Raw genomic sequence first — 26,736 nt, forward strand, 5'->3', positions numbered from 1 at the left:
AAACTTCTGACAAGCAATCAAGAATATAAATAAGGGGAAAGATATTCCATGTTTACAGATAGAAATGAGTCTTGTTTAAGTGTCTGTTCTTCCCAACTTGGTCTTTAGAGTCCCTGCGATTCCAATCTGAGGAAACTACTGTGTGCAATGGACACGCTGCTTCTAAGGTTTAAACACAAAAGCAAATGACCCCCAATAGCGAAATCAGTATCAAAAGAGAGCGGAGACAGAGCTATAACTTACTGGCCTCAAAACAATAGTGTAGTGTAGAGGATGTGGAGAGAGTTCAATGTCGGCATGCTTGCTTGGCAAGTAGAAAGGCCCTAGATTTAATTCACAGTATGGGAGAGGGGAAGGGGAATGAAGGAAAAAAAAAAAGAAGAAGAAGAAGAATACACCACCACAGCAACCAAGACAGTGTCCTGGTAAGAGAACAAATAAATCCATCAGAACAGAAACCTGGACAGTGGTGGGTGACTTCAGGGAGAGTGGAAGGGACTAGAGTGGGGTGGGACTCTGTCAAGAGGCACTTAAAATAATTTATTTCTTTTATTTAAAAGAAAGAAACCTTAAACAAGTAATATAGAATGTGAGTTCTGCAGCTGGAGCAAATGTCTGCCCTACTATTTTGTGCTTTTCACTATTTATTTATTTATTTTTGGTTAATAGACTATTTTTAGATCAGTTTTAAATTTACAGAAAGTTGTGCAGAAATTATATTTTGCGCAGCTTCCTAATAGTTAACGTCATGCAGCGATGTGGTGTATTTGTTATGATAGACCAACTGATAATTGTGTATTGTTAATTGTATCCATAAGTTACAGTAGTGCTCTTTTTGTTCTTAAGTTCTTTGACCTTTGACAGATGTGGAATGTCACCTATCCATAATTACAGTATATTATAATAATATTTATTGACCATAGGTGTTACATCTATTTATTCATCCCTTCCTACTGAGATCATGGCCACCTGTGACCTCTTTACGACACCTTGTTTTTTCCAAGTAATCATATCGGCAGACTCATACAGTCTATACTCTTTCATACTGGTAGCTTTCACTTAAATTCATGCATTTATGTCCATGTCTTCCTTTTTTCTATCTTTCTAAAAGTTTAATTTATAAAGTAGGCACACTAAGAGGCTAATAACTCATAAAATAGTTACAGCAATATAACACAATAAAAATCACTTAAATTTACAAATTTTTGACTTCTGGAACTCTCTATATGGTCTTTAGAACATGGCTGACCGCTGATGTCTAAAACTGCAGATAAGCTGGGCGGCGGTGGCGCACACCTTTAATCCCAGCACTCGGGAGGCAGAGCCAGGTGGATCTCTGTGAGTTCGAGGCCAACCTGGGCTACAGAGTGAGTTCCAGAAAAGGCTCAAAGCTACACAGAAACCCTGTCTCGTAAAACCAAAATAAATAAATAAATAAATAAATAAATAAATAAATAAATAAATAAAATTGCAAATAATAGAACCTTGATGGGGAGAGACTGCCATCACAGATTAGGCTTTTTAGATTGAATGGTATATGCCAAACTTGCAGGGATCCAGCCTACAGATGTATACAGCTGGACAAATAAAATGATTCTTTTGAATTTCATGACTGCATCTTTAAAACGGAAATATCTGGGACCATCCCTAAGCCTTCTTTGTTGTTGTTTCAGTGGGACAGAATCTTGGCTGGGGAGAAGGCTGCGTGGGTAAACCACTTGCCGAGCAAATATGAGATCCTGAGTTTGAATTCCCAGAACCCATATAAAGAAGTGTGCTGTAGAAGGCATTAGTAATCTCGGCATCCAACAGAGAGGTAGAAGGTGGAGACAGGACAATCCGGGGACATTCATAGGCCATCTCCCTACCCAAGACTCCTGAGTCCCAGTTCCCTTGCCCACATCTCCTCTACCTGTAATCATAGACCAAGTCCCAGTTGTAGAAGGGAGGAAAGAAGGAAAAAGGGAAGACTTCTTTGGAGGAAATGGTAGAGACAGAGGGAAGGACCTTGTAGTAGGAGATGATGCTACAGCTATCCTCATTTTTCAGTTTCAGTATGTCTCTTCTTCTTTGCCATGCATTATATCCTGAGTGACAGTAACTTTGTACTTTAATGTGCAAAGGCTCAAACAGCAAGGACTGGCAAACAAAGCTATCCTCTGCCACCTGAAGGCTTATTTCTTCTTATCACTGAATAATCTCCCGTTGTCAGCATGCAGTGGTTTTCTTATCCATTTCCGCATTGAAAGACATCAAGGTGTTTCCCAAGTGTTGGCAGTTGGGAACACAGCTTGTGTTTCACACTGAGAAAGTGAAATGTGAATGAGAAGTTAGGAGCTGCGGGCCATAGGTTAGTTTCAGTCAGAATCTTGCTCCTTCCTTGTTCCCATTTCATTCTCTATACTTCATGATGGTTTGGAGTAGCTTATGTACTTGTCTCTACTAGATAACGTACTTTCTACATGCAACTATTTTTTATTTGTGTCAATGTATGTTATTTGGTTTGTTACCATATTGTGCCTTGAATCCAGGGTCCTAAATACAGCTAAGCAAGTTCTCTCTGACAGCGCTGTATTCCCAGCCCCCTGTTTATTTCTTTATATTTTGAGATAAGATCTCACTAAGTTAACCAAGCTGGCCTCTAATTCACTCTGTAGATAACTCAGTGTTTATCTTTCAATCCTCTTGCTTCAGCTTCCCAAGTAAGTGGAGATGTACCACCTGGCAAGATGGTACATTTTTCTTTTTGCACTGGTTAGTTCCTAGACAAACCTGGGAAGAGGAAATCTCAGTTAAGGAATCGCCTCCATTAGATTACCTGTAGGCATGTCTGTGAGGCACTTCTTTCTTCTTTTTCTTTTTGATTAGTGATTGATGTAGGAGGGCCCAGCCCACTGTAGGAGGTACCGCATCTTAGCAGGTGGTCCAGAGTTGTATAAAAAAAGCAAGACAGATTATGAGACTGACACGCTACCTACTGCGCTAACGAGGTTTGAAACCTGGGTCTTATGCAGGGACACTTGGCTCAGTCTGGGAGGAGGGGACTGGACCTGCCTGGACTGAGTCTATCAGGTCGATCCCAGTCCTCAGGGGAGACCTTGATCTGGAGGAGGTGGGAATAGGGGGTGGGCTGGGGGGAAGGGGAGGGGGACAGGAAGGGAGAGAAGAAGGGAATCTGTGGCTGTTATGTAGAACTAAATAGTAATGTAGAACTGAATAGTATTGTAAAATAAAAAAAAAAAATAAAATAAATAAAATTAAATTAAAAAAAAAAAAGCAAGACAGAAAGCAAAGCGGTGAGCAGTTTCTCCGTGATTCCTGCCCTGACCTCCTTCAGTAATCAGCTGTGATTGAGGTGTATAAGCCAAATAATAGGGTTCTTCCTCGAGTTGCTTTGGGCCATGGTGTTTATCGGAGTAACAGAAGGGTTCTTTTGTTTCTGTTGCTGTTGTGGTTTGTTGGTTGGTACGGAGATTGAATTTACAGCCGCGCATATGCGCGGCGTGTGCTCTACCGCTGAGTTATCTGTCTCCTTTAGTCCTACCTGGCCTGTTGGTTGCTTTGCTTTATTTTCTGTTCTGAGAAAGGGTCTTGCTAAACTGCACAGACTGCCCTTAAATTCACAACTCTCCTGCTTAAGCAATCCACAAGTAGCTGAGATGATAAGCCTGGGCTGAAAACCAGGGCAAGTTCATTTACCTGTATATGTTTGTCCAGGAAAATGCATTCAGTGTCCACTACAGATTGAATTCCTATGTAAACAGGGGTAAGAGGGACAAATTCATGCAAGCATTGTGAGGGGGAAGTTGGGTTGGGAAGATATGGAAATTATATTTAGAGCATTGAACATTTGAGGTGTTGGGTGGAGCTATTTGAACCCCTTCTAAACTTTTCCAAGGCTAATCATCTTACAATAAGATATTTAAATGCTACTTTATCACTATTTACACGATGCAAAAAAGAGTAATGTCTTTATTTTCCCAAGAGTTTTCAAGGTTGAGTAACCTAAACAGAATTACTCAATAATATTTGGAAACATATTTGATCCTAAGATCAGATTAGGTGGCTTTTAATACTTATTGTGTAATTCTTCCTGTTACTTATAAACCATTTTATTATGTTTGTTTGTGTAGGTGCGTGTGTGTGTGTGTGTGTGTGTGTGTGTGTGTGTGTGTGTGTGTGTGTGTGTGCCACAATGCATGTGTAGCTATTGGAGGAAAATGGGCAGGAGTCAGTTCTTTCTGTCTGCCCAGTGGATACCAGGGATCACACTCAGGCTCAGCAACAGGCTCCCTTACCTGCTGACTCGTCTCCCCAGCCCTTCTTCTCAGTCTTCAAAAGTTTTTAATCCTACATTATTTTCATTTGTTTTTCATTGAAAATTGTACGTTATTTGTGAAGAACATTTTTTTGATCAAGGTAAACATTGCATAAAAGTCAAATCAGTGCGGGTTTTTTTTTTTTTTTTTTGCATATCGATCACATCATGTATTTATCATTCTTTGTAGAAAAACATTTAAAACCATTTGGGGGCTATTTTGAAGTTTAATACAGTTTTGTTGAATTTATTCTATCAGACTATCAGAATTTTTTCTTTTTACCTGGAAGTAACTTTGTACCCATACAAGTTTTCTATCTAACTTCATTCCTCTTTCCTCCCTCCTAAAGCCTTTCACAGCCTCTGTTTCACTCTCTACTGTGGTTAGGTCAACTCCGTGGTACTCCACAAGAAGGAAAGTCATGCAGTGTTTTTCTTTCTGCATCTATCTTGTTTCTTGAATCATGAAATCTTGTGTATTCATCTGTGTTGTTGCAAATGACTGGATTATTTTTTCTAGTTGGGTGGTATTTTGTTGTGGATGTGTGTATACACATTTTTCATTGGTTGTTTCATTTATTTATTTGTATATGTGTGCCAGTGTGTGCACATAAATACAAATGCTCACAGATGCCGGAAGAGAGAGCCAGATCCCCTAGAACTAGAATTACAGGTGGTTATGAGCCGCCTGTTGTGGGTTCTGGGAATTGAACTCTGGTCCTCTAAAAGGGTAGCAAACACCCTTTACAGCCGAGCCATCTCTTCAGCCCCATCTTTATCCATTCATATATTGAAGGCTACTTAGGTTGACTCCATGTCTTAGCTACTGTGAACAATGCAGTAATCAATTTAAGAGGGGAGGTGTCTCTTTGACATACTTTTTATTTGTACTTTATTTTATTTTTTATATTTGACTTTATTTCATATATATATATATATATATATGTATATATAATGGGATTATTGAATCATCTAGCCACATGGCTTTCTATGATGGCCACACTAATTTGTACTTTTATCAACAGTATATAAGATTTCCCCTTAGGTCACGCTCCTCTGTGAGGATGCTGCCCTTTCCCTGGTACTCTGCTCACCTTGGGTCACTCATTCACTTCACTGCTTTACAATCATCTCTTTCACTGTGTACCCTTCGCAGATGGAACCTTATCCCCATCTTAGGTGTGCCAGCATCTCAGTTCTCACACAACTTGGGACCAACTTGCTCATGAGGAGTGCAGTTCCTCAATAGTGCTGTTTTCCTCCTTTTTTCTGTCAGCAGGAGCTGCATCGATTACCCAGCAGGTGCCCTGAGCACCTGAGATGCCACTGCGCAATCCAGGCAGCGTTTAGGCTAGTGTTCCAAATTCCCTGAGCTAGAATGCTGACCCACAGTAGTTTCTCTTCTTTTCTATTTATTCCTATAGCTTCAGCTCGTCTATGACTCAGTCCTGACCGCTGTGGCAATCTCCTTCTTAAGGCACTGCATGTTAAGAACTGTTTATCTCCTTAGGACCTCCAGCAAATAATTAAATATCATTGCTACAATATTTTGTGTGTCTTCTATCTGTCTTGACATCCTGAAAGAGAGGTTGTGTGACCCACAGAGCAGGTAGCACCATGGCTCAGGCTAACAGCCTGGTAGGTGGGAGGCAGTATGTTCGAAAGGGTGTGTTCCTTGGCCTTAAATACACTGTGACCCAATCTGAAACTTAACTGCTTGACTTCATGCTGGAAAGATGAACACATAGGCTCTGTGTCAAAGCAGCAGGAGGAGGCAGTGTTAGATCCAACGGCAGTCAGCATCTGCCTTTCCTTTTGGAATCTGGAACCATTATACATTCTGGAGAGAAGACAATTAACTTGGACTTGACTTTGAGCAGAGGGTTAAGGTAAGGGTAATGTTTAAAAATGCCTTCAAAACAGTTTACACTGGGGAGGTAAAGTGCTGGTGTGGAATGATGGAGGATCAAGAAATTTCAGAGCTCCATGTATCTGTACCATTTTCTTTGAATGAGGCCAATAGCAAAGTGAAGTTCAAGAAATAGCTGATGTTTTTTAAATAAATTCGAAGTTACAAATGTGCCTGACCAGGCGGATCTCTGTGAGTTCAAGGCCAGTCTGGGCTACCAAGTGAGTTCCAGGAAAGGCACAAAGCTACACAGAGAAACCCTGTCTCGAAAAACCAAAAAAAAAAAAAAAAAAAACAAACAAACAAACAAACAAACAAATGTGCCTGAAATATGAATCACTAATTAAGATACAAGTACTGTTTTTGGTTGTGACTCAAGATAAAATTTTAGTTTATGTTCTTTCTCATAATGATACTCACTTTATATTGAAATGAGTTGTTTGTGATTCTACCAAGAAAATTGTTAACTCTCTTACTCTAAGCTGAGTTTCTCTTCTTTCTATTTACAGGGCAGGTCTGTGATTTGTGTGGCTGTAACACTGCCTTATATTATTGCCTTTTCAGTTCTAGAGTTTGAAAACACATGCTTTTTTAGTGAGTGTGTGTGTGTGTGTGTGTGTGTGTGTGTGTGTGTGTGTGTGTGTTTGAATGTTGTAGTCAACAAAACCTGACAGTGGGCTGTAGGAGTTTGGGGGTTTTGTTTTGATGTTTTTGTTGTTCTTAATGTTGTTTTTTTTTGTTTTGTTTTGTTTGCTTCTTGTCTGCCAAAAGAATAATATTTGATGTTATTTGGAGTGGCAGGTTTCTTTGGGTGAATAAACTGTATTTGGAGGGCAGATTGAACTTTCAGATGGAATCAGTGAAGATCACGACAAAGGGTCTTTCTATTTTCTACCCTAGTAATTTCCCAGATGACTACTACTGCCTGCCTGGTGAATTCTACTTTGTAAGTGAGGAAAGAGGCCCCATGTTCTTCCTCAAAGAATGTACCTGTTTGTGGATTTAGAACTGGACTTGGCTTTTATAAGGAACAAGTTACATCAGCCAGTATCTGTAGATCAGGAAACAGCAGATAGATCAACGGATAATGATTCCTATAAGTAAGAGACAAGTGATATATTTGAGGATGTGAGCAATTTTTCTCTCCACCATGAAAGTGAAGTGAAATTGTTGCCATTTTAATTGCTAGCAATGACTGTCTGTTAGGTCCTCTTGCAAGAAAAATATCATGATTGCTATGTCTTTATTTTGCTGAATCTTTTTAAAACAAAAGCATCAGAACCATCAGATTGTTTTATATTAAAAGGACAGTAACATTATAACTGAATTAGGAAAAACCAATTGCTTTCTCCACTGTGATCATCTGATGTCTGTTAAAAAACATTTTGTGACTCCTTGTTTATTATATTCCAGTACTAATTAGTTTACACCTGCTAAGATGTACAGATGCACTCATACTTATGGAGATGGATCAGGAAGACTGTCTGACCTAGATTTATACATGCAGGGAAGCCTGGATTTTAAAATTCCATGTTAACTGTTACTTGTGTGCTAAGTATATTAGGTAATACTAAAACTTAAAAGCAAATACAATATCTATGCCATTCTTTGGCATTATATATTGGCATATAATATTACATATTAGTATGCTCATGGCCTCAAGATACAGAATTGATTTGGGCTTTCTATTTCTGAAAGTCCCTGATGTCTTGTTATATAGGCTTTCACAACATAGTGATTTAGTCATATAGAATATATATTCTAGCCAGGTGGTGGTGGCAGTGGTACACACCTTTATCCCAGCACTTGGTAGGCAAAGGCAGGCGGATCTCTGTGAGTTTGAGGCCAGCCTGGGCTACAGAGTGAGTTCCAAGAAAGGCGTCAAAACTACACAGAGAAACCCTGTCTCAAAAAACCAAAAAAAAAAGAAAGAAAAGAAAGAAAGAAAGAAAGAAAGAAAGAAAGAAAGAAAGAAAGAAAGAAAGAAAGAAAGAAAAGAAAAAGAAAGAAGAGAAAAAGAAAGGATATGTATTCTGTAACTAATCATATAAAGAATACATTAAAGTGACAGTGCCTTATAAAGTGAGACAGGGACAGACCCCTGTTTGGACGAGGCAAGCCTCACCAAGCAGATGGTAGTGAAGTCACTAGGGAATGTCACATAAAGTTGGCAGCAGAGGGTTGATATTAGTCAGCCCAGGTGATAATTTGCAATGACAAATTCATTTTTGGTAAATAGTCAAAGTCCAAGCTAATGTTTTTTTTGTTTTGTTTTGTTTTGTTTTTTTTTTCTTTTAATTTGAGCAAATGGATGAAAGGAGTGTTGTTAACCAAATAGGTGACTGGAATCAAGTTACATTCTCACATTAAGCAGATAGATAGACATGGCTGATTAGTTCAATTCAGGTCTTGTTGAATATGAGATGGCTTTTGAGATACCAGAGTAGTATAGTTAGTGAGTCATTCTCTGTGCTGCCAGCCAGCTCTCAAGTAACCACTCAGAGACTTATTATCTATGAAAGTTCGGCCCCTAGCTTAGGCTTGTTTATAACTAGCTCCTATAACTTAAGTTAACCCATTTCTATTAATTTATGTGCTGCCGTGTGGCTCATGGCTTGTTACCTCATCTCCTACCTGCCATGCTTCCTCCGCATCTCCTCGCAGTTCCTCACTTCTTCCTGGCATCCTGTGTGCCTGGAAATCTTGCTTAGCTATTGCCATTCAGCTCTTTATTTAACCAACTAGAGTGACACATCTTCACAGTGTACAAAAAGATTATCCCACATTTCCCCCTTTTTGTCAAAATAAAAAGGTTTTAACTCTAACGCAGTAAAACTATATACAATAACAACAATTATCAGATAAGAATTACATTCACGCTCTCTCTGTGTTCTCTCTGCTCCCTGCTCTCTGCTCTGCTCTCACCATCTTTCTTTCTCTCCTCCCTCCTATCCTCTCCTTCTTTCTAATAAAGCTCTTTGTAACACTGGTTTAAAAAAAAAAAAAGAATTACATTTACAATGTCCAGTCCATTTGTATTTGGCAAATTTGGAGAAAGTACTGTATTATCTATCCTTAGTCCAAAGTTTTATACCTAAACCATTTTTTGTCATAACTTGTATTACCATCCCAAAAATATCTTTTAAACCCTAAAACATCTTTTTAGATAAACAACTTAAGCTTTTGTGTTTCTCAACCTTATAACTTTACATCTCTTGTGTAAGTTTTTTTTAATTTGATAACATGTAAAACTATAACTATCTAGTCTTCAATCTATATCAGAGATCCAAGAAGAATAAAATATTACTTGAATAAACAGAAAGTACAGAGAAAGGAACTTCCAAAACTAAGAGAAATGACAGAAACAGCTGGCTGCTTAAACAGTTACCCAAGGTTTCTTTGTAATGTCAGAGCATCCATCTTCAGCCTACAGGCCTAGAAGATCTCACAGACTTTTTTGTGAAGCAGGGATTTTTGAAGGACTGTCCTATCCCGTATTGGCAAAATTCAGCAATCACTTTCTTTTATGTCCTGCTTATCCAGTTTGGACAGCATAGTGTCGGCCATCGAGACAAGGGTGGTTTCTTGCCCAAATGGCTAGTTTTTGCCACAAAGAAAGTAAACTCCATATGGAGAGTTTTTGATGCCCATCATCATTTTATTTTATGAAGTAGATTGGTGTTGCCAGAAGCAGACAAGTCTCACTGTCATGAAAAGTCCTATGTTATTAAAACATTAAAATGCCATATTCTGTAGCTCTCTGGTGTGTTTGAAGACCATCTATCTATTTAAAATATGTCTCTGATTGACCTTGAAAACATACCTAACATGATTATAAGTTTGATTGTTATAGATGACTAACTACTAACCTGCATTTCTTTATTATCCTAAATAGCTTTCAAGGACTAGAACTTACATTACATTTTTAAATGAGCTGCATAGGTACAATACCATATACAAGAAATAGAAACATATAATACATTATAATAAAAATAACCTTAAATTTGTATCAATATACAAAAATATTTATACCAGTGTAAAATATTTAAGACTATTGTTTGTTTTTTTTTTTAGTTTGAAAGTAGATACAATAACATACCCTTTTATCATATCATTTTTATATCCCCCCCCTTTATTTTCAGAATGAGATCACTGAATCTAATTTCCTTTGTTTAGTATCCTCCCTGACCATGACCAATAACAACTTGTGACCAACTCCCCTAAGTGATGACAAACACTCATGAAATGACCAAACACCACCCACTCTGCCTTTTGGGAATGTGGGTGTCATTTTCTTAAAATTACTTTTTGTTGTCTGGGGGTGATGGCATCTTTAGGGGACCCTGAGAAAATTAAGATAATGATCAAGTCCTGAGGGATCTAACTGTTATCCAGTCTCAGTGTGATGGGAAAATGTAGGGCTTATCTGAAGTTTTGGCTGGAGTAGTCTGTGAGGCTGGACCATCTCAGCCAACAGCCTTGAAGCTGTTCTGGATGCAGAACTCTGAGGAAACTGCAACAGAGGCATCTGAGAGGCTGGATCACATTTTCATTGGTGTCTGGTCCCCTTGCTCTGAAAACACACAAAATCTTAAAGGTAGCATACATATTTGCATTAACACAAGTATGGAATGTACAATGTGCACAAGTCAATTAAAGATTTTTTTGTTCTGTATTTGAGAAGGAGCATCTGTCAACTTTATAAGTCCATTTGGACTGCATAAACAAACTGTAATATAAATCTCTATCCACACTATATGAAAGGATGGCATGTAATAATAAGTCATGAGGACTCTGTAGTCAACAAGATTTATCATGTCTCATCTTATCTCTGAGTTGCTCCCATGAAGAGTGATCAGCTTACATGTTACCTGTCCTGTAGTCTTTTTTGGCTCCTTTCCCATGTCTATAGCCAAGATACTATGGAGGTATCCCTTGGTCAAATACAATCTTTATTAACTTGGAAGGAGTCCACAGCTTTTTATTTCCTGTGGAAACAAAACACAACCTCCAAGGCAACACATTTTCCATTCTGAAGCCAAGATACCCCTAAAGCATATAGGCTGGTTTAATTCGGCAGTCCCTTCCACAATCCCATGTCTCTCAGCAGCCGTTGTCTGTTCAATAGCATTCAAATAATTCAAAATTAACAAAGCACCTTATAAGGTACAAACTCCCTGTGTTATAATATCTCTCATCCTTACATGGCTTATTTTTTATTACTTCTCTCTTTAAAAATTTTACTATTATTTTTAAATTATTTATATTTTTATGACTGTCTATACTCTTTTTTTTTTCTTAAGCCTATGAACATTGTTAAACACACTGTAATCTGTTTAGAGGTTTTTTTTTTCCTTCTGAACCTTTTCTGTCTGCATGAGCAAAATCGTAAACCACTGCACAGCTTAGCTTATGGCATGTTGGTGGCTCAAGCCTGCATAATTGGCTCCATTTTTGTGTGTTTAGAACCTTTTTTTTTTTTTTTTTAGCTGAGGATCAAACCCAGGGCCTTGTGCTTGCTAGGCAAGCACTCTACCACTGAGCTAAATCCCCAACCCAGAACTTTTTTTTTTTAAGCTTTCTCAGGTCTTATGTGGAAATGCTTGTTCCACATTGGGTGCTAATTGTAGCAAATCTTTCTCTCTCCAGCTAGCCAATTCACAAATAACCACATGGAGACTTATTATTTATGAAAACTCGGCCCAAAGCTTAGGCTTGTTTCTAACTAGCTCTTATAATTTAATTAACCCATTTCCACTAATTTACATGCTGCCTGCTGCCATGGACTGGCCCACCGGGAGTACCATGACCGTAGGAGAATCAGGGCTTGGGTAGTCAGGAAGGCAAGGATTCGGCGACTGACAGACAGACAACACACTCAAAAGTGGTTTGAATCTGCTGCAACTTTACTTCTGCAAATCAGTAGTTTATATACAGAAAAGAAAACTATCAAGGGAGCAACAAGAGCTTGGCAATAATTCAATTACATCATCTTTAAAAAAAATAAAGCACACAGTTACTAATCAGTGCTAGACATATCCCTTCACTCACAAGAACTTTATGACCCAAAGATCAGTCTGTGTTTTATAAACTTAGTACAGTCCCTAGACTTGTGTAGGCTTCTTTGCGGTTGCGGCTGTGTCCTTCATCTTTATCTCAGCCGCTCACTAGTTTATTATGCACTTCTACTTTTCTGGTTCTCATGACCCATTTAGCCAATTTGAATGCTGCAGATCCTCCCTAAGTATTTCTTCAGTTCTTCACCATATATCTCTTCTAATATAAAACCTTTTTACCTGCTGGAATATGGACACTTGTACTTTTACACATGTAAGGGGAAGGGGTTCTGCTGTAGTCCTTAAGTTTTCTATGCTGAACTTCCTCAACAGAGGGGCCCACCATCTGCCTCCTATGAGATAATGTTTTCTGCCATAAATCACTTTAGTTGGGATTCCTAAAGGATTCCTAGTGGGTTCATGTTCATTCCCTAGAAGTGCCTGAACTATTATACTTTCTATTATCTAGCAGCTTGAGGCTTGAGGTCTTTAAGGAATAGTTCATTCTGCTATATCTAAATAAGGTCCATGTCCAGCTTCCCCTTTCCTTCACAGTTCACAACCCAAGCATTCATTAATTTTGACTGTGTTTTATAGATTAATTAGAACATTATCAGAAAAGCAGTTATACAGAACCCATAGCCCAGAGAGCTCATGATCTGTGAAGCACGTCTCCTTCGAGAAGGAGGCATAACACGGGCACTCTGCCAGGGACCTCCAGGGAGCTTAGTCCCGTGGGACACGTATCTCCTGTCCGCTATTATTGACATAGTTGTTCATGTCACACGGACGACACTGGAGTTGGTGTGGCAGCCTGCCATGTGGCTCATGGCTTGTTACCTCATATTCTACATGTCATGCTTCCTCTGCATCTCCTTGAGACTCCGCCCTCCTTCTTCCCAACATTCTCTGTGCCTGGAAATCTTGCCTAGCTATTGGCCATTAAGCGCTTTATTAAACCAACCAGAGTGACACATCTTCACAGTGTACAAAAAGGATTATTCCATAACAGAGTAGGGATGTTTTATGATGACATGATCTTGTTTGCAAGAATAGCTGAATGACTCCTGTAAATTTGGAACTTTGTCATATTTAGGACATTTTCCAGGATTAGTAGGAAATGGCAGCATACATCTATGGTTTCCGCTTTTGAGGAATTCATTTAAATACCACAGAAGATCCCAATAACCTTCCATGACAGTTAGGAGCTATATGCTTAGAATTGCCAAAAGAATTATGTATCTGTTTCTTGGTTTTCTGTAGTCAGTATTCAAGCAGAGATAGATATTCGTGTTACCTTTGTAATTTTTACTTATTTATTTTTATTTTTGAGATTATTGTATAATTACAGTATTTCGCCTTTCTATTTGCTTTCTCTAAACCCTTCCATATATCCCTCTCCACTCTCTCTCCTTCAAATTAATTGCCTCTTTTTTTCACTAATTGCTGTTACATGCATATATGTGTATGTTTATACATATATATTCCTAAATAAAACCTGTTTAGCCGATGCAATATTTCTTGTGTGTATGTTTTCAGGGCTAATCATTTGTCACTGAACAACCAATAGGTGTGATCTTCCTTGGGGAAGTCCACCTTTCCTGCTCCCAGCTTTCTTCAGTTGCCCAGAGTTCTGTGTGCACGGTTGAGGCCTCTCAGGGGGCTTTTCCCCACCCACATCTGCATGTCCATTGGTGTCACCCTCATTCAGCTCAGATTTGGGTAGTCTTTCATCCTTTCTTACTTGCTGTTCCTTTTTACCTTCTTATGTTTTGCATTACTTTCTTTTAAGAAACATTTTTAAAATGGTGAAGCTTTTGATATTATTAGATTCATGTTACTTTTATTTCTACAGTGGTCCTCAACCTTGCTACTGCTGTGACCCTTTAATACAGTTTTTTGATGTGTTGCAGTCTGAGGAAGGCCAGCTTTTCAAAACTGCTCCAGGGTTGTGAATAGAAGACCTCGGAGCAGTGAGGGCTTAGGAAAAATTCTTATCTATCTCAGGGTTAGATTTTTTTTTTCTATCTGTAGGGAAAAATAAGAAAACACACATGCTTTCTGAAGGTAACTTTCTCTTTTACTTCATCTTAAAAAATGTCTTTCTCTGAAAATCTGTCTCCGCACTCTACATCTCTTTACATACAGCTATATATTTCTCTACTCTGTTATATCCCTTCATCTACTCCTGCATCATCCATTCACTCTTTACTCATTCAGTTTCTCACCTTGCTCTCTCATTCTTCTCCTCTGACCAACTTTGGACAATTACATGCTACATTTCTTTTTCTGCCCATTGGGCTATATCCCTCACTCAGCACTTACACCTACACACACTCATACACTCACACACTCACTACTTATTCACATCCAAACTCTGGACAATTATATGTTACATTCTCAGGGCCTGGCCCATTCTCATAACACATGATAAGTCACGTAGTTTCTCTCAGGCTAGGAAGGTCACGCTGACTTGGCCATGCACAAAGCTCTAAGTTGGTGAGGGTTCCCAGACAGAAAGTAAACAGTTGGCTGAACCTTGAGCCTAAGAATATGTGTAGTCAATTACTGTAGGGGGTCATGTCTCAATGTAAACAGCCTGACCTTGATTTAGTAATAAACACCTGGGAACTAGTCTTTGTGTATTTCTGAAGGGGCAGCTTAGTCTATTTTTAATTTGTTCTGAAGTCTAAAATTAACTGACTTTGAGACTGAAATATTGTTACTTTCATGTGTCAATTAAGAAAAATATTCTGGTATTATTTCTATTCATCAGAATTATACAGTTTAAATAGAAATTATCTCCTGATCATTTACAAGTATGTGTGTGCCCAAAGATATAAAACACACTACCAGTGGGCTGTGGAAAGAACCCACAGCTGTTCTTTTTGGGGAGGTAAGTGGTTGCACAAGAGAAAGTTACAGACAGAAAACAAGCAGTTTCCACAGCCAGTGACCCCACAGACTTTGCCTAGTGGGGCTCCTCAACAGAGAGTTATACGTCACCTGCTGTATACTCCCACGACCTCTGGTAAAGCCATTGCTACCAGCAGCTCTCAGCACTCATGTGGTGGTGACCCCCAACCTTTAAATTATTTCATTGCTACTGCATAACTGTAATTTTGCTACAGTTATGAATAATAATGTAAATATCTGATATGCAGGATATCGGATATGTGACCCCCCCTGTGAATGGGTCATTTGACTCTCCAAAGGAGTCATGACCAACTAGGGCAGTTGAGAACCACTGCCCTAGTAGTTTGAAGTAGATGATAGCATAAGTTGTTTGATAGTAACGTGGGGTACTGGTTTAGAAATGAGTACTGTTATTGGTCCAGTTTTACAAAGGTAGAAACTCAGGCACTCACAGGCTAAGTGGCTTACCAAAAGCCACAGTTAGCAAGTGATAAAGTTTGTGTTCAGACCTTCTCAGTGCTGAAAACAAAGCCCCTGCTCCATTTTTTTTTTTTAAAAAAAAAAAAGGTATCTTTTAATTTAAAACTTATTTTTGTTGTTGGGGGAGTGTGATGTGAGGGAGATGGGCCATGGAGCATTTGTGTGTCAGTGGACTACGTCGTGGAGCAGTTCTCTCCTTCCACCTTTATAACATGGGTTCTAGGATCCATGTCATATTGTCAGGCTTGTGTGGCATGGGCCTTTACTACTGGGCTATAGTCCTGCTCTTTCTTCATTTTTATCCTATTATTCTTACCAAATATGTCACTTACTATTTGAAAAGTGTATTTTTGATGGCTGCCTAACTTCTTTAAGCATCCTTTTTATTCTTGACATATGTGTGGTTTTTGATAATAAATTTCAAAAATTTTAGTTTTAATCCAGAATCTTTAGATTCTAGAAATTCCTACAAGAAAGTTTCCTATAATAAGGAATAACAATGTTTTAAGACCATTATACCATATGAAATTCTTTTCCAAAAATGTTAAAAAATGTATAGGCTGGGTGTATTTATGAATTCTTTACAAAAGTATTTTGCAATCTTGTACAATGGTCTCAACCAGACAGACAGGTGGAATCAAGAGCCCTGGTGGGAGTTAGGTTGCTAAATGAGAGCTTATCAAAGCAGGAATGTCATGTATCATTAAGGTCTACCCGTTCTTAGTAATACACAACTACAGTTCAGATGTTCCAAACATAAGTAAAGGATATGTTTTAAAGTATAGCACAGAATGAAGGTTAGGACCAGAACCTCTGCTTGGAGATATGTGATGTAGCCTGACTCTTGGAAGGTTTGGATGACTCAAGAGTGCATGAAATGAGCGTCTAGGGTCTTAATTGGAGATATAGGATGCAGTATTTGGGTCAGCTTCACAGTTTCCTGTAGGACATCGCTTTAAGTCAGAGGAGAGTAACCCAAATTAAGAGGCCCAGTACTCACTAAAAGAAATAGTAATTCTAGTTTCCTGGACTAGGAACATGGTGACATCCTCTTTTGTGAGTTTTCTTGAATCCGACCTACTATTAGATTTTTAGGATAATTGTGGACTCTACTTTCACTATTGATAGTACAATAAATATGTTTAAAAGAAGGGCTTCAGAAAATTAAAAACTCACAATATTCAAGACTGATTTATACCCTTGACTGAAACTAGAGGGTAGTTCTGTTTATTAGTTGAGTATGGCAAGGATGTGAGCAAAATTTGTAATGTGGTTTGGGTTGGTGTCAACAGGCTATGTTGTTGTAAATTAAACCTCAAACTTTCAGTGATCTACATCAATAAGGGGTTTTACACACACACACACACACACACACACACACACACACACACACACACACACAGAATCTCAATCAGGCTGGCTGCCCATATTTGTGCAGTAGAGGTGTCATGCCAAAGTAGCTGAGGCAAGAGGAGAGCTATGGTGAGCAGACTTGAGTGACTCAGCTTGAAAGTGGCACGTACCAACTCCTTACTCAGTCAGCTAGCCGGAATTAGAAACATGGTTCAAATCCAGCTGGATGAGAAGCCTAGAAAATATGTAGAAGAACACACAAATATTTCATGAATCCTACTGGTCTTTAATAATACATTCTTGATCCTTGCCCCTTTAAAACTATCTACTCAAAATCTATAGGTAGTATCACATCTTTTTTGTTTTTGTTTTTTGTTTTTAGAGACCGGATTTGTCTGTGTAGTTTTGGTGCCTTTCCTGGATCTCGCTCTGTAGACCAGGCTGGCCTCGAACTCACAGAGATCCACCTGGCTCTGCCTCCTGAGTACTGGGATTAAAGGCGTGCGCCACCACCACCTGGCTCACATCTTTTTAAATTAAACAAACTGTCCCACAGCTTCGTGCTGTTTTCCTTTATGATTAAAGGGCACGTGTATGATATAGTACATACTGTGTTTTGAAGAAATCAAAACTTTTTGCTTATCAAGTCTAAGATCTCCATAAACCATTTAACTTCTCCAAACACACTTCTCAGCTGAAAATTGAATAGTGATTTCTCATCTGTGGATATTTTTTAAAAATTAGGTTATGGATAGCATGTAAAACACTTGACATGGGGCCTAATGCATGATAGATGTTAAACAAATGCAAGTTTTTGGGGTTTTTTGTTTGTTTGTTTTTTTGAATGGTCAGTCTTACAGTAGGATCTACGGTATACTCATAATCCTCAGCAATGTACACAGTGTGGACAAGAGGTATTCTTGCTGAGTTTAAGTGAAATGTCTATTTCTTATTGTTGTAGGTCATGGGGAGTTTCAAAGGTCATGCCCTCCCTGGAACCTTCTTCATTATCATGGGCTTTTGGTGGGTTACAAAGAGTATTCTGAAATATGTCTACAAAAAGCAAACTCGGACCTGCTACCTTAGTTCCAAAACCTTATTACGTCGAGCAGAGATTTGGGAAGGAGTTGTTTCGATCTTCATGGCTCTTACTGGTAAGTTGACTGTGGCCATGTTCTGTTTTCTTCTTTTGAGTATTTCATGAGTGGGGGAAAAATGTCAATACAAGATTGAGAAATGAATCTAAATGAATTTCCTATAAATATGCCTCTTAGTACTTATCCCAATTACAGTTTATAACTTACGTAATCTTAGGAAAATGATATTTCATAATTATACAAAAGCCTGAGTCTTAATATTTAATTTGCCTATCCAACCAAGTGAATTTCCTTTGTATCCTAAGTTGGAGCCTATGAAATAGTTTGATACAAGTTCTTCTGATCCTTCAAAGAGTAAACTCTGTAAGAAATCATTTTGTAAATTACACTAAAGTAATCAAGTGATTATGGGAAATCTTCCATAACAAATCATTTCTGAGAGATGATAAAGGGAATTGGGGCTGAAGGAGATCTTGCTTCCTGTGCATCCACCTTGTGTCCTGAGTTGGACAGAGTCTGGGTAACTTTTAACTTCAATAATTTTCCACTGTTACTGAACATTCTATAAAAGGTTCTGCATTTCACAGTCATGCTGTAGCTGCTGCTTTGTAAATGGTAGCACTTCTAATTTTTCCGCTGGTTCTCTTCATTCATGTCAATAGGACTTCGCTATGACCATCAAATCACAAAGTAACCATTTCCAAAAAGAGGAATTTCCCTGCCCATTCCAGAGGCTAACCAGGCAGCTTCTAGAAAACAACAGCAAACCTGTCTACATCAACAATTAACCACATGTAGAGTCTGTATGAACCATCTCTACTATTCTTAATTGGGGAAAAGGCTAAATTCCTCATCAATTTTGTCAGAAATCAAGGAAAACACTCTACTTTGTAACAGCTGTCTAAGAGCGCAATATTAGAAAGAAAGTAATCATCCTTTAAATGACATATATCATAAATCCAAACCTCCAAGTCATCCAGTATTTTGGTCATTAAATTACAACCAGTTGTTGAACTAAAATTATCATTGTTAAGGATATGAAATAGTTGCTTGCATTATTTGTCTGTGTGTAGATAAAACTTGTTACCCAAACCTGCAGCTAAACTTTGGAATCAAGTCTAAATCACTATTGCTAGCTTTTCAATGGAAAGCTCGGAGGGAGGAATCGATGTCATAAGGTTAGAATAAGCGATGAATACATGTCCCTGTGTCTTCACACTTACTATGTAGAGTCAGGAAGAGGATTGCTAAAACTGTGGTATGTTCCTCTGCAGGTATAGTCGGGGAACAGTTTATCTCAGGCGGACCCTACCTGATCCTGTATAAAGATGGCCAGTGGAACCAGCTTCTGGGCTGGCATCATACAACCATGTACTTCTTCTTTGGGCTACAGGGTTTAACCCATATCTTATGTTTCACTACCAATTTCCTTCCGCTTTCCTTAAGCAAGTTAATGTTATCAAATGCCATCTTTGTGGAGTGTAAGTATGAGGGAAATATGTTTTCTGTTCTCTTCCTATCTTTCAGTGGGCATTGATGTTGTGCTTTATAATAACATATTTTTTCTTTCTCTGTATCACCTTGATTGGCAGGACTATCTGTCTGGGCCATAGTTGGATATATGGTTGTCCTAGAAAAGTTACCTATAGTCTTCCTTTCTTACATCTTTACAGACTAACTTAATAGATCTGGGCAGACACAGCCACCCAAAAAGTTATTTTGAATTTCATATATGTCTTTAGAAATCATCTACAGTGGGCACTTACCTCTTGGTTGTTGTGGAGCTTATCATTCTTTTTATTTCTAACAATGAAAACTGAACTCAGAATAATAGTGCATGGGTTACTTGAAATGGGGCAACCACTCAATAGAAAATGTCTACCAATCTCTAATAAGCTTTTCATATACCAAAACAGAGACTGTGCCAAAATGTGATATGTAGGGTCTAACAAATGACTTCCTAATCTTGAGAGGTTAGTGAAAATAACAGGATGTTTCTTTCAGTTGATTTCTCAGGTTATCGTAAGGAGGGCAAGATAAAACAAGTGTTTAATAATTTGTTATAATTTACGTACACATTTGCTGAATTCCCTAAATTGAGACCTTGACTTCAGCTAATTTATCTGTCCATTCATATTAATTAGAGCTCCCTACCCTAGTCATGTTCATTGTACATTTTCCTACATAGACAGTGCTTTGAACAACAGTTGAAAATTCTATGGTATGTTAGAAGAGAGAAGAAAGGTTAGGAGAAGGGGAAAACGGGGTTAGACTTCAAAGATTCTCTTCCTAAGTAAGAGACAATGTTCACTCTCCCTAAAGTAAAAATACATTGCGATGAGAGTCAGTGGGGATTTGCTCTTTGGGGCAGTTTTACGTTCCTATAAAATTCCGTGGCAAGAGGGTGGTACAGCGGGAAGCCTTTGGTTTGATCAGGAAATGTGTTTTGCCCCCTCTGTTAGCGTTTATCTTCTACAACCACACTCACGGTCGGGAAATGTTGGATGTTTTTGTGCACCAGCTTCTGGTCTTTACCACCATTTTGGCGGGGCTGGTTACCTTCATGGAATTCCTCGCAAAGAACAATGTACTTCTGGAGCTCCTGCGGTCAAGTCTCATCATCCTGCAAGGGACCTGGTTCTGGCAGGTGAGTTGGGACTTGTAGCTAACACACATGGTGTCACTTATCTGCAGTTTCTCTTATTCACTGATGAGGCATTTGCTTTCAATACTTCCCTTCTAGGAGCATCACAGAAGTGATGTTCTTGGAGTGGCCTGGTGGTTCTGGTGAGACTGCCGTTAGAGTAGCTGTGGAGGAAGCAGACAGTGTATTCCTTCATTATGGATCCACTCATCCTTTATGCAGGAATTTTGAGCTGATGATTATGGTTGTAAGTGATTCCTAGTGCTAGAACAGCTTATAGCCTAATGGACCATAAGCTTAAGAGCTATATGAAAGACCCAAGAGAGAGAAAACACTTGTTGAGAGACAGCCATGTGGTGGCCACCATATGGATTTTATGTACATCTTATTTTATCTATTTTTTTCCAGAAAACAATTATCTCATATTTTATCTTGTTTATAAAATCTAGGTATGAAAAGAAAACCATGAAAATCAAGCGAGGGAAGGGACCAGAAGGGGGACCCAGTGGCAGAAAGAGCAGAACAGGAGAACAAGTTACATGGTGTGTGTGATGCAAAGGTGCCATGAAGCTCAGGATTTGGGGAACAGTGTGGGGCTAACAAGATGGCTCAGTGGTGAAAAGTGCTTGTCACTTTTGGAGAGGACAGAGCTTTTGTTCTTAGCACTCATGGCTCATAAACTCCTGTATCTCCAACTCCAGGGGTCCAGCATCTCTGGCCACAGATGGTCCTTGGTCGGGGCTGGAGCCCCTGCTTAGAATTCCCCAGTGAGGGCCTGGGGTCATGGCTCAGAGGTAGAGCCCATCTTGTTTTATTGTATTCCATACCCTCACATTGATCCAGAAGTTAGGTATTACCACCTCTAATTTGCCTATAGGTATCTTCAGCAAGATCAAGAGTTTTCTCATGCTCAAACAGTAATATAGCTAGAATCTAAATCTAGACTTCTCTAATCCCAAATCCCAGACACTTCCCATTTTCTAGCATCATCAGTTCCCTAAATTTGCCATGCTGTTGAGAGCATGAATTCAAACGGTGGACTTACATTTTTGAGAGACTATCAAGTCACAATCATGTTCATATATAGACGTAAACAAAGTCCAGAATGAGTTGAGAGTATGGTTTGATTAGTCCAGACTTTGAGGAGGAGAATTTTAGTCACCAGAGAGCTGGGATTTGGGATGACGTGGCTGTGTCAGGGACTTGAATTTCCTTCCCATCAGAACTGATAACAGAATTGCCAGGTGATGATAAAAGAAGAGCTGTGGTTTAAACGGGATATGATGATGTAATATCCATACACATCGGGGAGGTAGAAAAACTTGTGGTGCAGAGACCCGTAAGGTGGGACTCGGTTAGTACATTGGTTCGAAGTATGCTTCATAGAAAAATATTACAAATACCCTATAAGGCGATCAATCTATTGCCAGCTTAGGTAGAGTATTAGCCCTCCGCAGGAAACCTAAATGGAGTAAAGAGGATGGGACATAAAGAACTAGTGTGCTGTGAATTGCAGTGCTTTCCTGTGTGCACATGTTTGGGAGTCAAAAGATGTAGTCAGAAGTTTTCCTGTGTCCTGCCCGATCCCACAGCTGCTCTGACCCAAATAAACACACAGAGGTATATATTAATTACAAACTGTATGGCCGTGGCCTATGGCTCAAGCTTCTTTCTCACTAGTTCTTATAATTTAAATGATCCCAGTTCTATTAATCTATGTTTTGGCCACGTGTTCCATGACGTTACCTGTGTGCCATTACATGCTGCTCCCTGGACAGTGGAATGGCGTCTTCTCTGCCTCTCCTTTCTCCTTTCACTATCTCCCTTGGATTTTCCCACCTGGCTCCATCCTGCCCTACCATAGGCCAAACGGCTTTATTTATCAACCAGTTAGAGCAACACGTATTCATAGCATACAGAAAGATATCTCATAGCCAAAAGGAAAGATTTTTTTTAAGAGAAAATTTCTGGGGAAGTTGACACAGTGAGCTTTATGCTGCAGTGAATATTCTCTGCTCTGAACACATAACAAAGACAGATAAGATAGATATATGCCTGCAGTGATTTGAAAAAAAAATGGAAAACAAAAAGAAATTAAAAAAAAAAATTAGAAAACATCTAACTCCACTCAAGTATATTCGACTAAAGCAGGGCATAAAGTCTGGTGGGCCAAAAGCAGGACAGAAGCACAGGGCTGGAGAGGAGTGAGCTGGAGACCTGCTGATCCCAGTCCAGGGCAGACAGCGACTGACAGCTGTTGGGGAAAAGCCAGGCTCTTGTAACATTTTCTGCTGTGGACATATTTTGTATCTATGATCGTTTCCATCAGATTGGTTTCTTAAAGTCTGTGGAAATTTTTTGTTACTGGTATGGATTTGCTGAATTCCTATTTTCACTTTTTTTTTTTTTTAAATAAGACTGGCTTTCACTCCTTTTTCTCTAGTTTTTTTTTTGTGGGGGGGGGTTAGGTGATAATTTCATTTATTTTTAACCTTTCTTGTTTAAAAACCACATCAAAGTCTAGGTATTATTTGAACTGTAATTTTTATCGATGTATTTCTAGTGTGCTTTCAGCTTTAATTCATGACTTCTTTTGACGTTTTGGTTTCTTTACTTTCTTGGTACAGGGACTGAAACCATGGCCTTAAGCTAAATGGGCATACTTACTACCACTTACCACTGAGTTGTAGGCCCAGGTCAAGGAACATAATTTTAAATTTGAGAGTGTATCTTTTCTAAATACCACTACTTTCCAGTTAATTGCATTGTGAGCAGAAAATGTGTTTTCTTTGAAGGTTGCTGACACTTCCCTTGGGACATAACCTGATGTCAGTATGAATTTTCTGTGTGTTTGAAAAGGTGTATATCACTTCTTTGCTCAGTTCAGGGTTCTATATGTTGCTATCTTCCTGTTACTGCATCAAATGCCTGAGCTGATTAATTATAGCGAGAAAGTGGTTATTTTCATACGTGGTTTCAGAGGTCCTAGACTATGATTTGTTAGTTCCTTTAAGGTTTAGGCCTATAGTGAGTGGGCATATCACAACAGGAACATGTGTGGAGATACTCGCCTCATGATTGGAAAGTGAGAGAGAGAAAGAGAGGTAATGGTCAGGGTTCCACTGTCTCCTTCAAGGATGTGCCTCTAATGACCTAAGGGCTCCTTTAGGCCTCCAACCTAAAGGGTAGGAGACCTCAACAGTGATACCATGGAGGGCAAGCCATATGGACGTTGGGGAGGTATATATTATTCAAATTATAGCATACATACATACTAGTTTAATTGTATTAATGAACTTAATATTCATGTTAAAAAAAGGACAGTAAGAACAAGAGAAGAAATCCAAAGAGAATTAAAGAAAGGAATTATAAGATCAAATTATGATTAATAAGATCAATTATTATCTAGTTAATACCTAGTGATTGTTCCTGCTTAGACAAAAAGAGGGAAGTCATACTATAACTCAACCAAGAACAGGACAGCTTAATGCTGCCACTTTGAGCACAAAAATAATATTTTCATATTTACTGAAAAGTTTTCTATAAAAAAAAACTTAGGAGGTTACAATCTTTAGGGATAAATTTCTGATTTTTACAAGTCTTTTAACCTATCAGTATATCTAGATTGATTTCTTATGAGACCAGGTGTCTAACCTCACTACTGTCTTGGACCCTTAAAAACAAATGAACATTTTATAGCTGTGTAAATACACACTAGCTGAAAATGATGGTTTAGCTACAGTAACTGCCTCATCCTTTGACTCCTCTGAAATAAAAATGTCTAGCAACGTAGGGGAATGTCTTACTCTTCTATGTTTTATTTGTATGTGCAGTGTGTGCACATTCATGTTCAAATATCTTTCCTAAGCTAATGACATTGTATTGTGATTTGCTTTTTACAACTTTTATCTCTTGCTATGTCTCCACAAATAGCCAACAGTAGCACTTTAGTTATATATAGACAGATTTTGAGTAAATGTCCCTTGGACTCTTGGAAACGTCTGTATGGAGATTTGAGCTGAACGAGGCAAATGTGTATAACTTGCATTGAAATGATTGTGTAATCTTCAGAAAGAAGAGAAATTCCCTCCTAACCTATAAAAAGTTCTTTCCTGAAGCACATGACATTTAAAACATGTTTATTCACTGACCAAGCCATTTTGTGTAATTTAAAAAAGAAAAGAAACTCCCTGTGCCCTTCATTCCATGACAGTCTCTTCTGGGAGAGCAACTCAGAGGCTCACTTTGTGCTATGTTTTTCCTTCGCTTCTCCTCATCCTCCTCAGAGTAGAGGACTGGCAGGCAGTGGGGAAGCGGCTTCTGTTGCCTTTGCTTTTTGTCACTTGGGACAGCTGTTTCCTGTGTATAGTCTATCTTCATTTGTCCTCGCGTCCCAAAGATTACTTGCAGGACAACTGCCCCGATTATGAGTCCAAACTGTAACTCATCTTCATCTGGACATTAAGAAAAATAAACGGCAGTTAAGAGCACATGACACTCTAGTGGAGGACCCAGGTTCAGTTTCCATCACCCATATGGTGGCTCACAACCCTCTGTAACTCTTGTCTTGGGTGTCAGGCATACAAGTGATGTTCAGAAGTACATGCAGGCAAACATTCATACACATAAAATAAAATAAAATAAATAAGTCTTTATTTAAAATGAAAGTCCATTCCAAAAGGGAAAAATGACTCACAGTAGTACTCCAAAGCCTGATATCGTACATAAAATACGTGTTTGGTCTTGTAATGTTGATGTAAATGAGAATAATAAAATATGCAGTGATATATAATTCACACTGTAAACTATAGAAAATGAGTCTCTGGCTTATTCCTTATTGGAGAAGAAAGTTAACTATAGTTGAAACCTAATAGTAGTGAGGCTTAAACCAATCAACCATGTTTTTGTTGTGTTGTTGTTGATTTTTTTTTTTTTGAGAGTGGAGTACAAAATATAGTAAGAATAATTCCTTCATAGGTCTTTTTTCTTGTAATTTTCTGGTAGAAAACAAATTAGGACAGCTGATAAAAGTGTAATATTTGTTTTTAAAGATGACTTGATGAGTTTGTTAGTTTCTGGTCCTTAGTTACATATTCTTAATTTACCTGAGTTTAGGTTAAAGGATTGAATGTCTCTTGCCCTCCATGGTCCCTGTTCATGGCCTCCATCTTGGCCTTTCATCATATATGTATAGCTTCCAAACATTAGCAGGTGCAATTCCAGTGAAGTATTCAGTAAGAAGCACTCAAATTTGCCCTCATTCTGATATAAAGTAACAATAAAATAAGAAAAAATAGTAAAATCATTTTGCAAAATGGTAGTTTTTTTATTTTTTATGTATTTTTTTTTAATGATGGCAACTGGTTACTTGAGACACTTTATTTTGGAAGTTTCTAAAGGCAACTGTGGCTTCTGGGTAAGATGGTAGATTGGAACCCACTTCTGCAGGATCCAGCAAAAGAGGGGAACCAGGGTAAAAATAAGGGACGCTGTCTCTAGTTGAGAAAGACAAAGAGGAGGGAAATCAGCCAGCACCAGAGCTCAGGAAAGAAGTCGCTGGAAAAGCCCACCAGCCAGTCACCAACCTCACTCAGCACACAGCTTGCACTGTGTGGTTGCCTTGTTTTCCTGGACTCGGTGCTACAGGGTCAGTGATCTGGAGAGAGACAGGCCACTCTGCAAAGACACAACAGGGCTGGAAGTACCTTGAGTGGGGAGATGTGGAGCCACTTAGGCTGTGGAGGTGGAGACACCAGTGTGACAGAGTCCTTAAGGCTGAGGTTTTTCCATGGGCACAGTGGGATACATAACCCAATAAGGATCCATCTCCCAATTGAGGGGCTACTGATGCCAGGGGCACCTGAGAAATGAGGGGCTAAATTGGTCCAGGAATGTTGCCTAGGTGGGGCTGTGGCCAAGGTAGGTACAGGCAGGCAGGCTTTCCACACTTTTCTCAGAGCCTC

The 26,736-nt window shown here is 38.8% G+C and overlaps 1 protein-coding gene across 5 annotated transcripts in view; it reads left to right on the forward strand.

The window, feature by feature from the left end:
- Positions 1–26,736, forward strand: part of LOC114691934 (transmembrane protein 45A-like) — a 77,833-nt gene that overhangs the window by 39,824 nt on the left and 11,273 nt on the right. For 3 of the 5 annotated variants that reach the window (XM_037209679.1, XM_028867524.2, XM_028867523.2), the window contains 3 exons: positions 17,994–18,186; positions 19,404–19,610; positions 20,592–20,776. In XM_037209679.1, coding sequence (XP_037065574.1) covers positions 17,997–18,186; positions 19,404–19,610; positions 20,592–20,776 — 582 coding nt within the window. In that variant the 5' untranslated portion in view covers positions 17,994–17,996. Of the gene's footprint in view, positions 1–2,920; positions 2,991–6,015; positions 6,208–17,993; positions 18,187–19,403; positions 19,611–20,591; positions 20,777–26,736 lie in introns of those variants that run through there. The other 2 variants (XM_037209681.1, XM_037209680.1) reach the window with 2 other exon arrangements.

Source organism: Peromyscus leucopus, chromosome 12 (genome assembly GCF_004664715.2).
Source record: "Peromyscus leucopus breed LL Stock chromosome 12, UCI_PerLeu_2.1, whole genome shotgun sequence".
Classification (NCBI taxonomy): Eukaryota; Metazoa; Chordata; class Mammalia; order Rodentia; family Cricetidae; genus Peromyscus; species Peromyscus leucopus.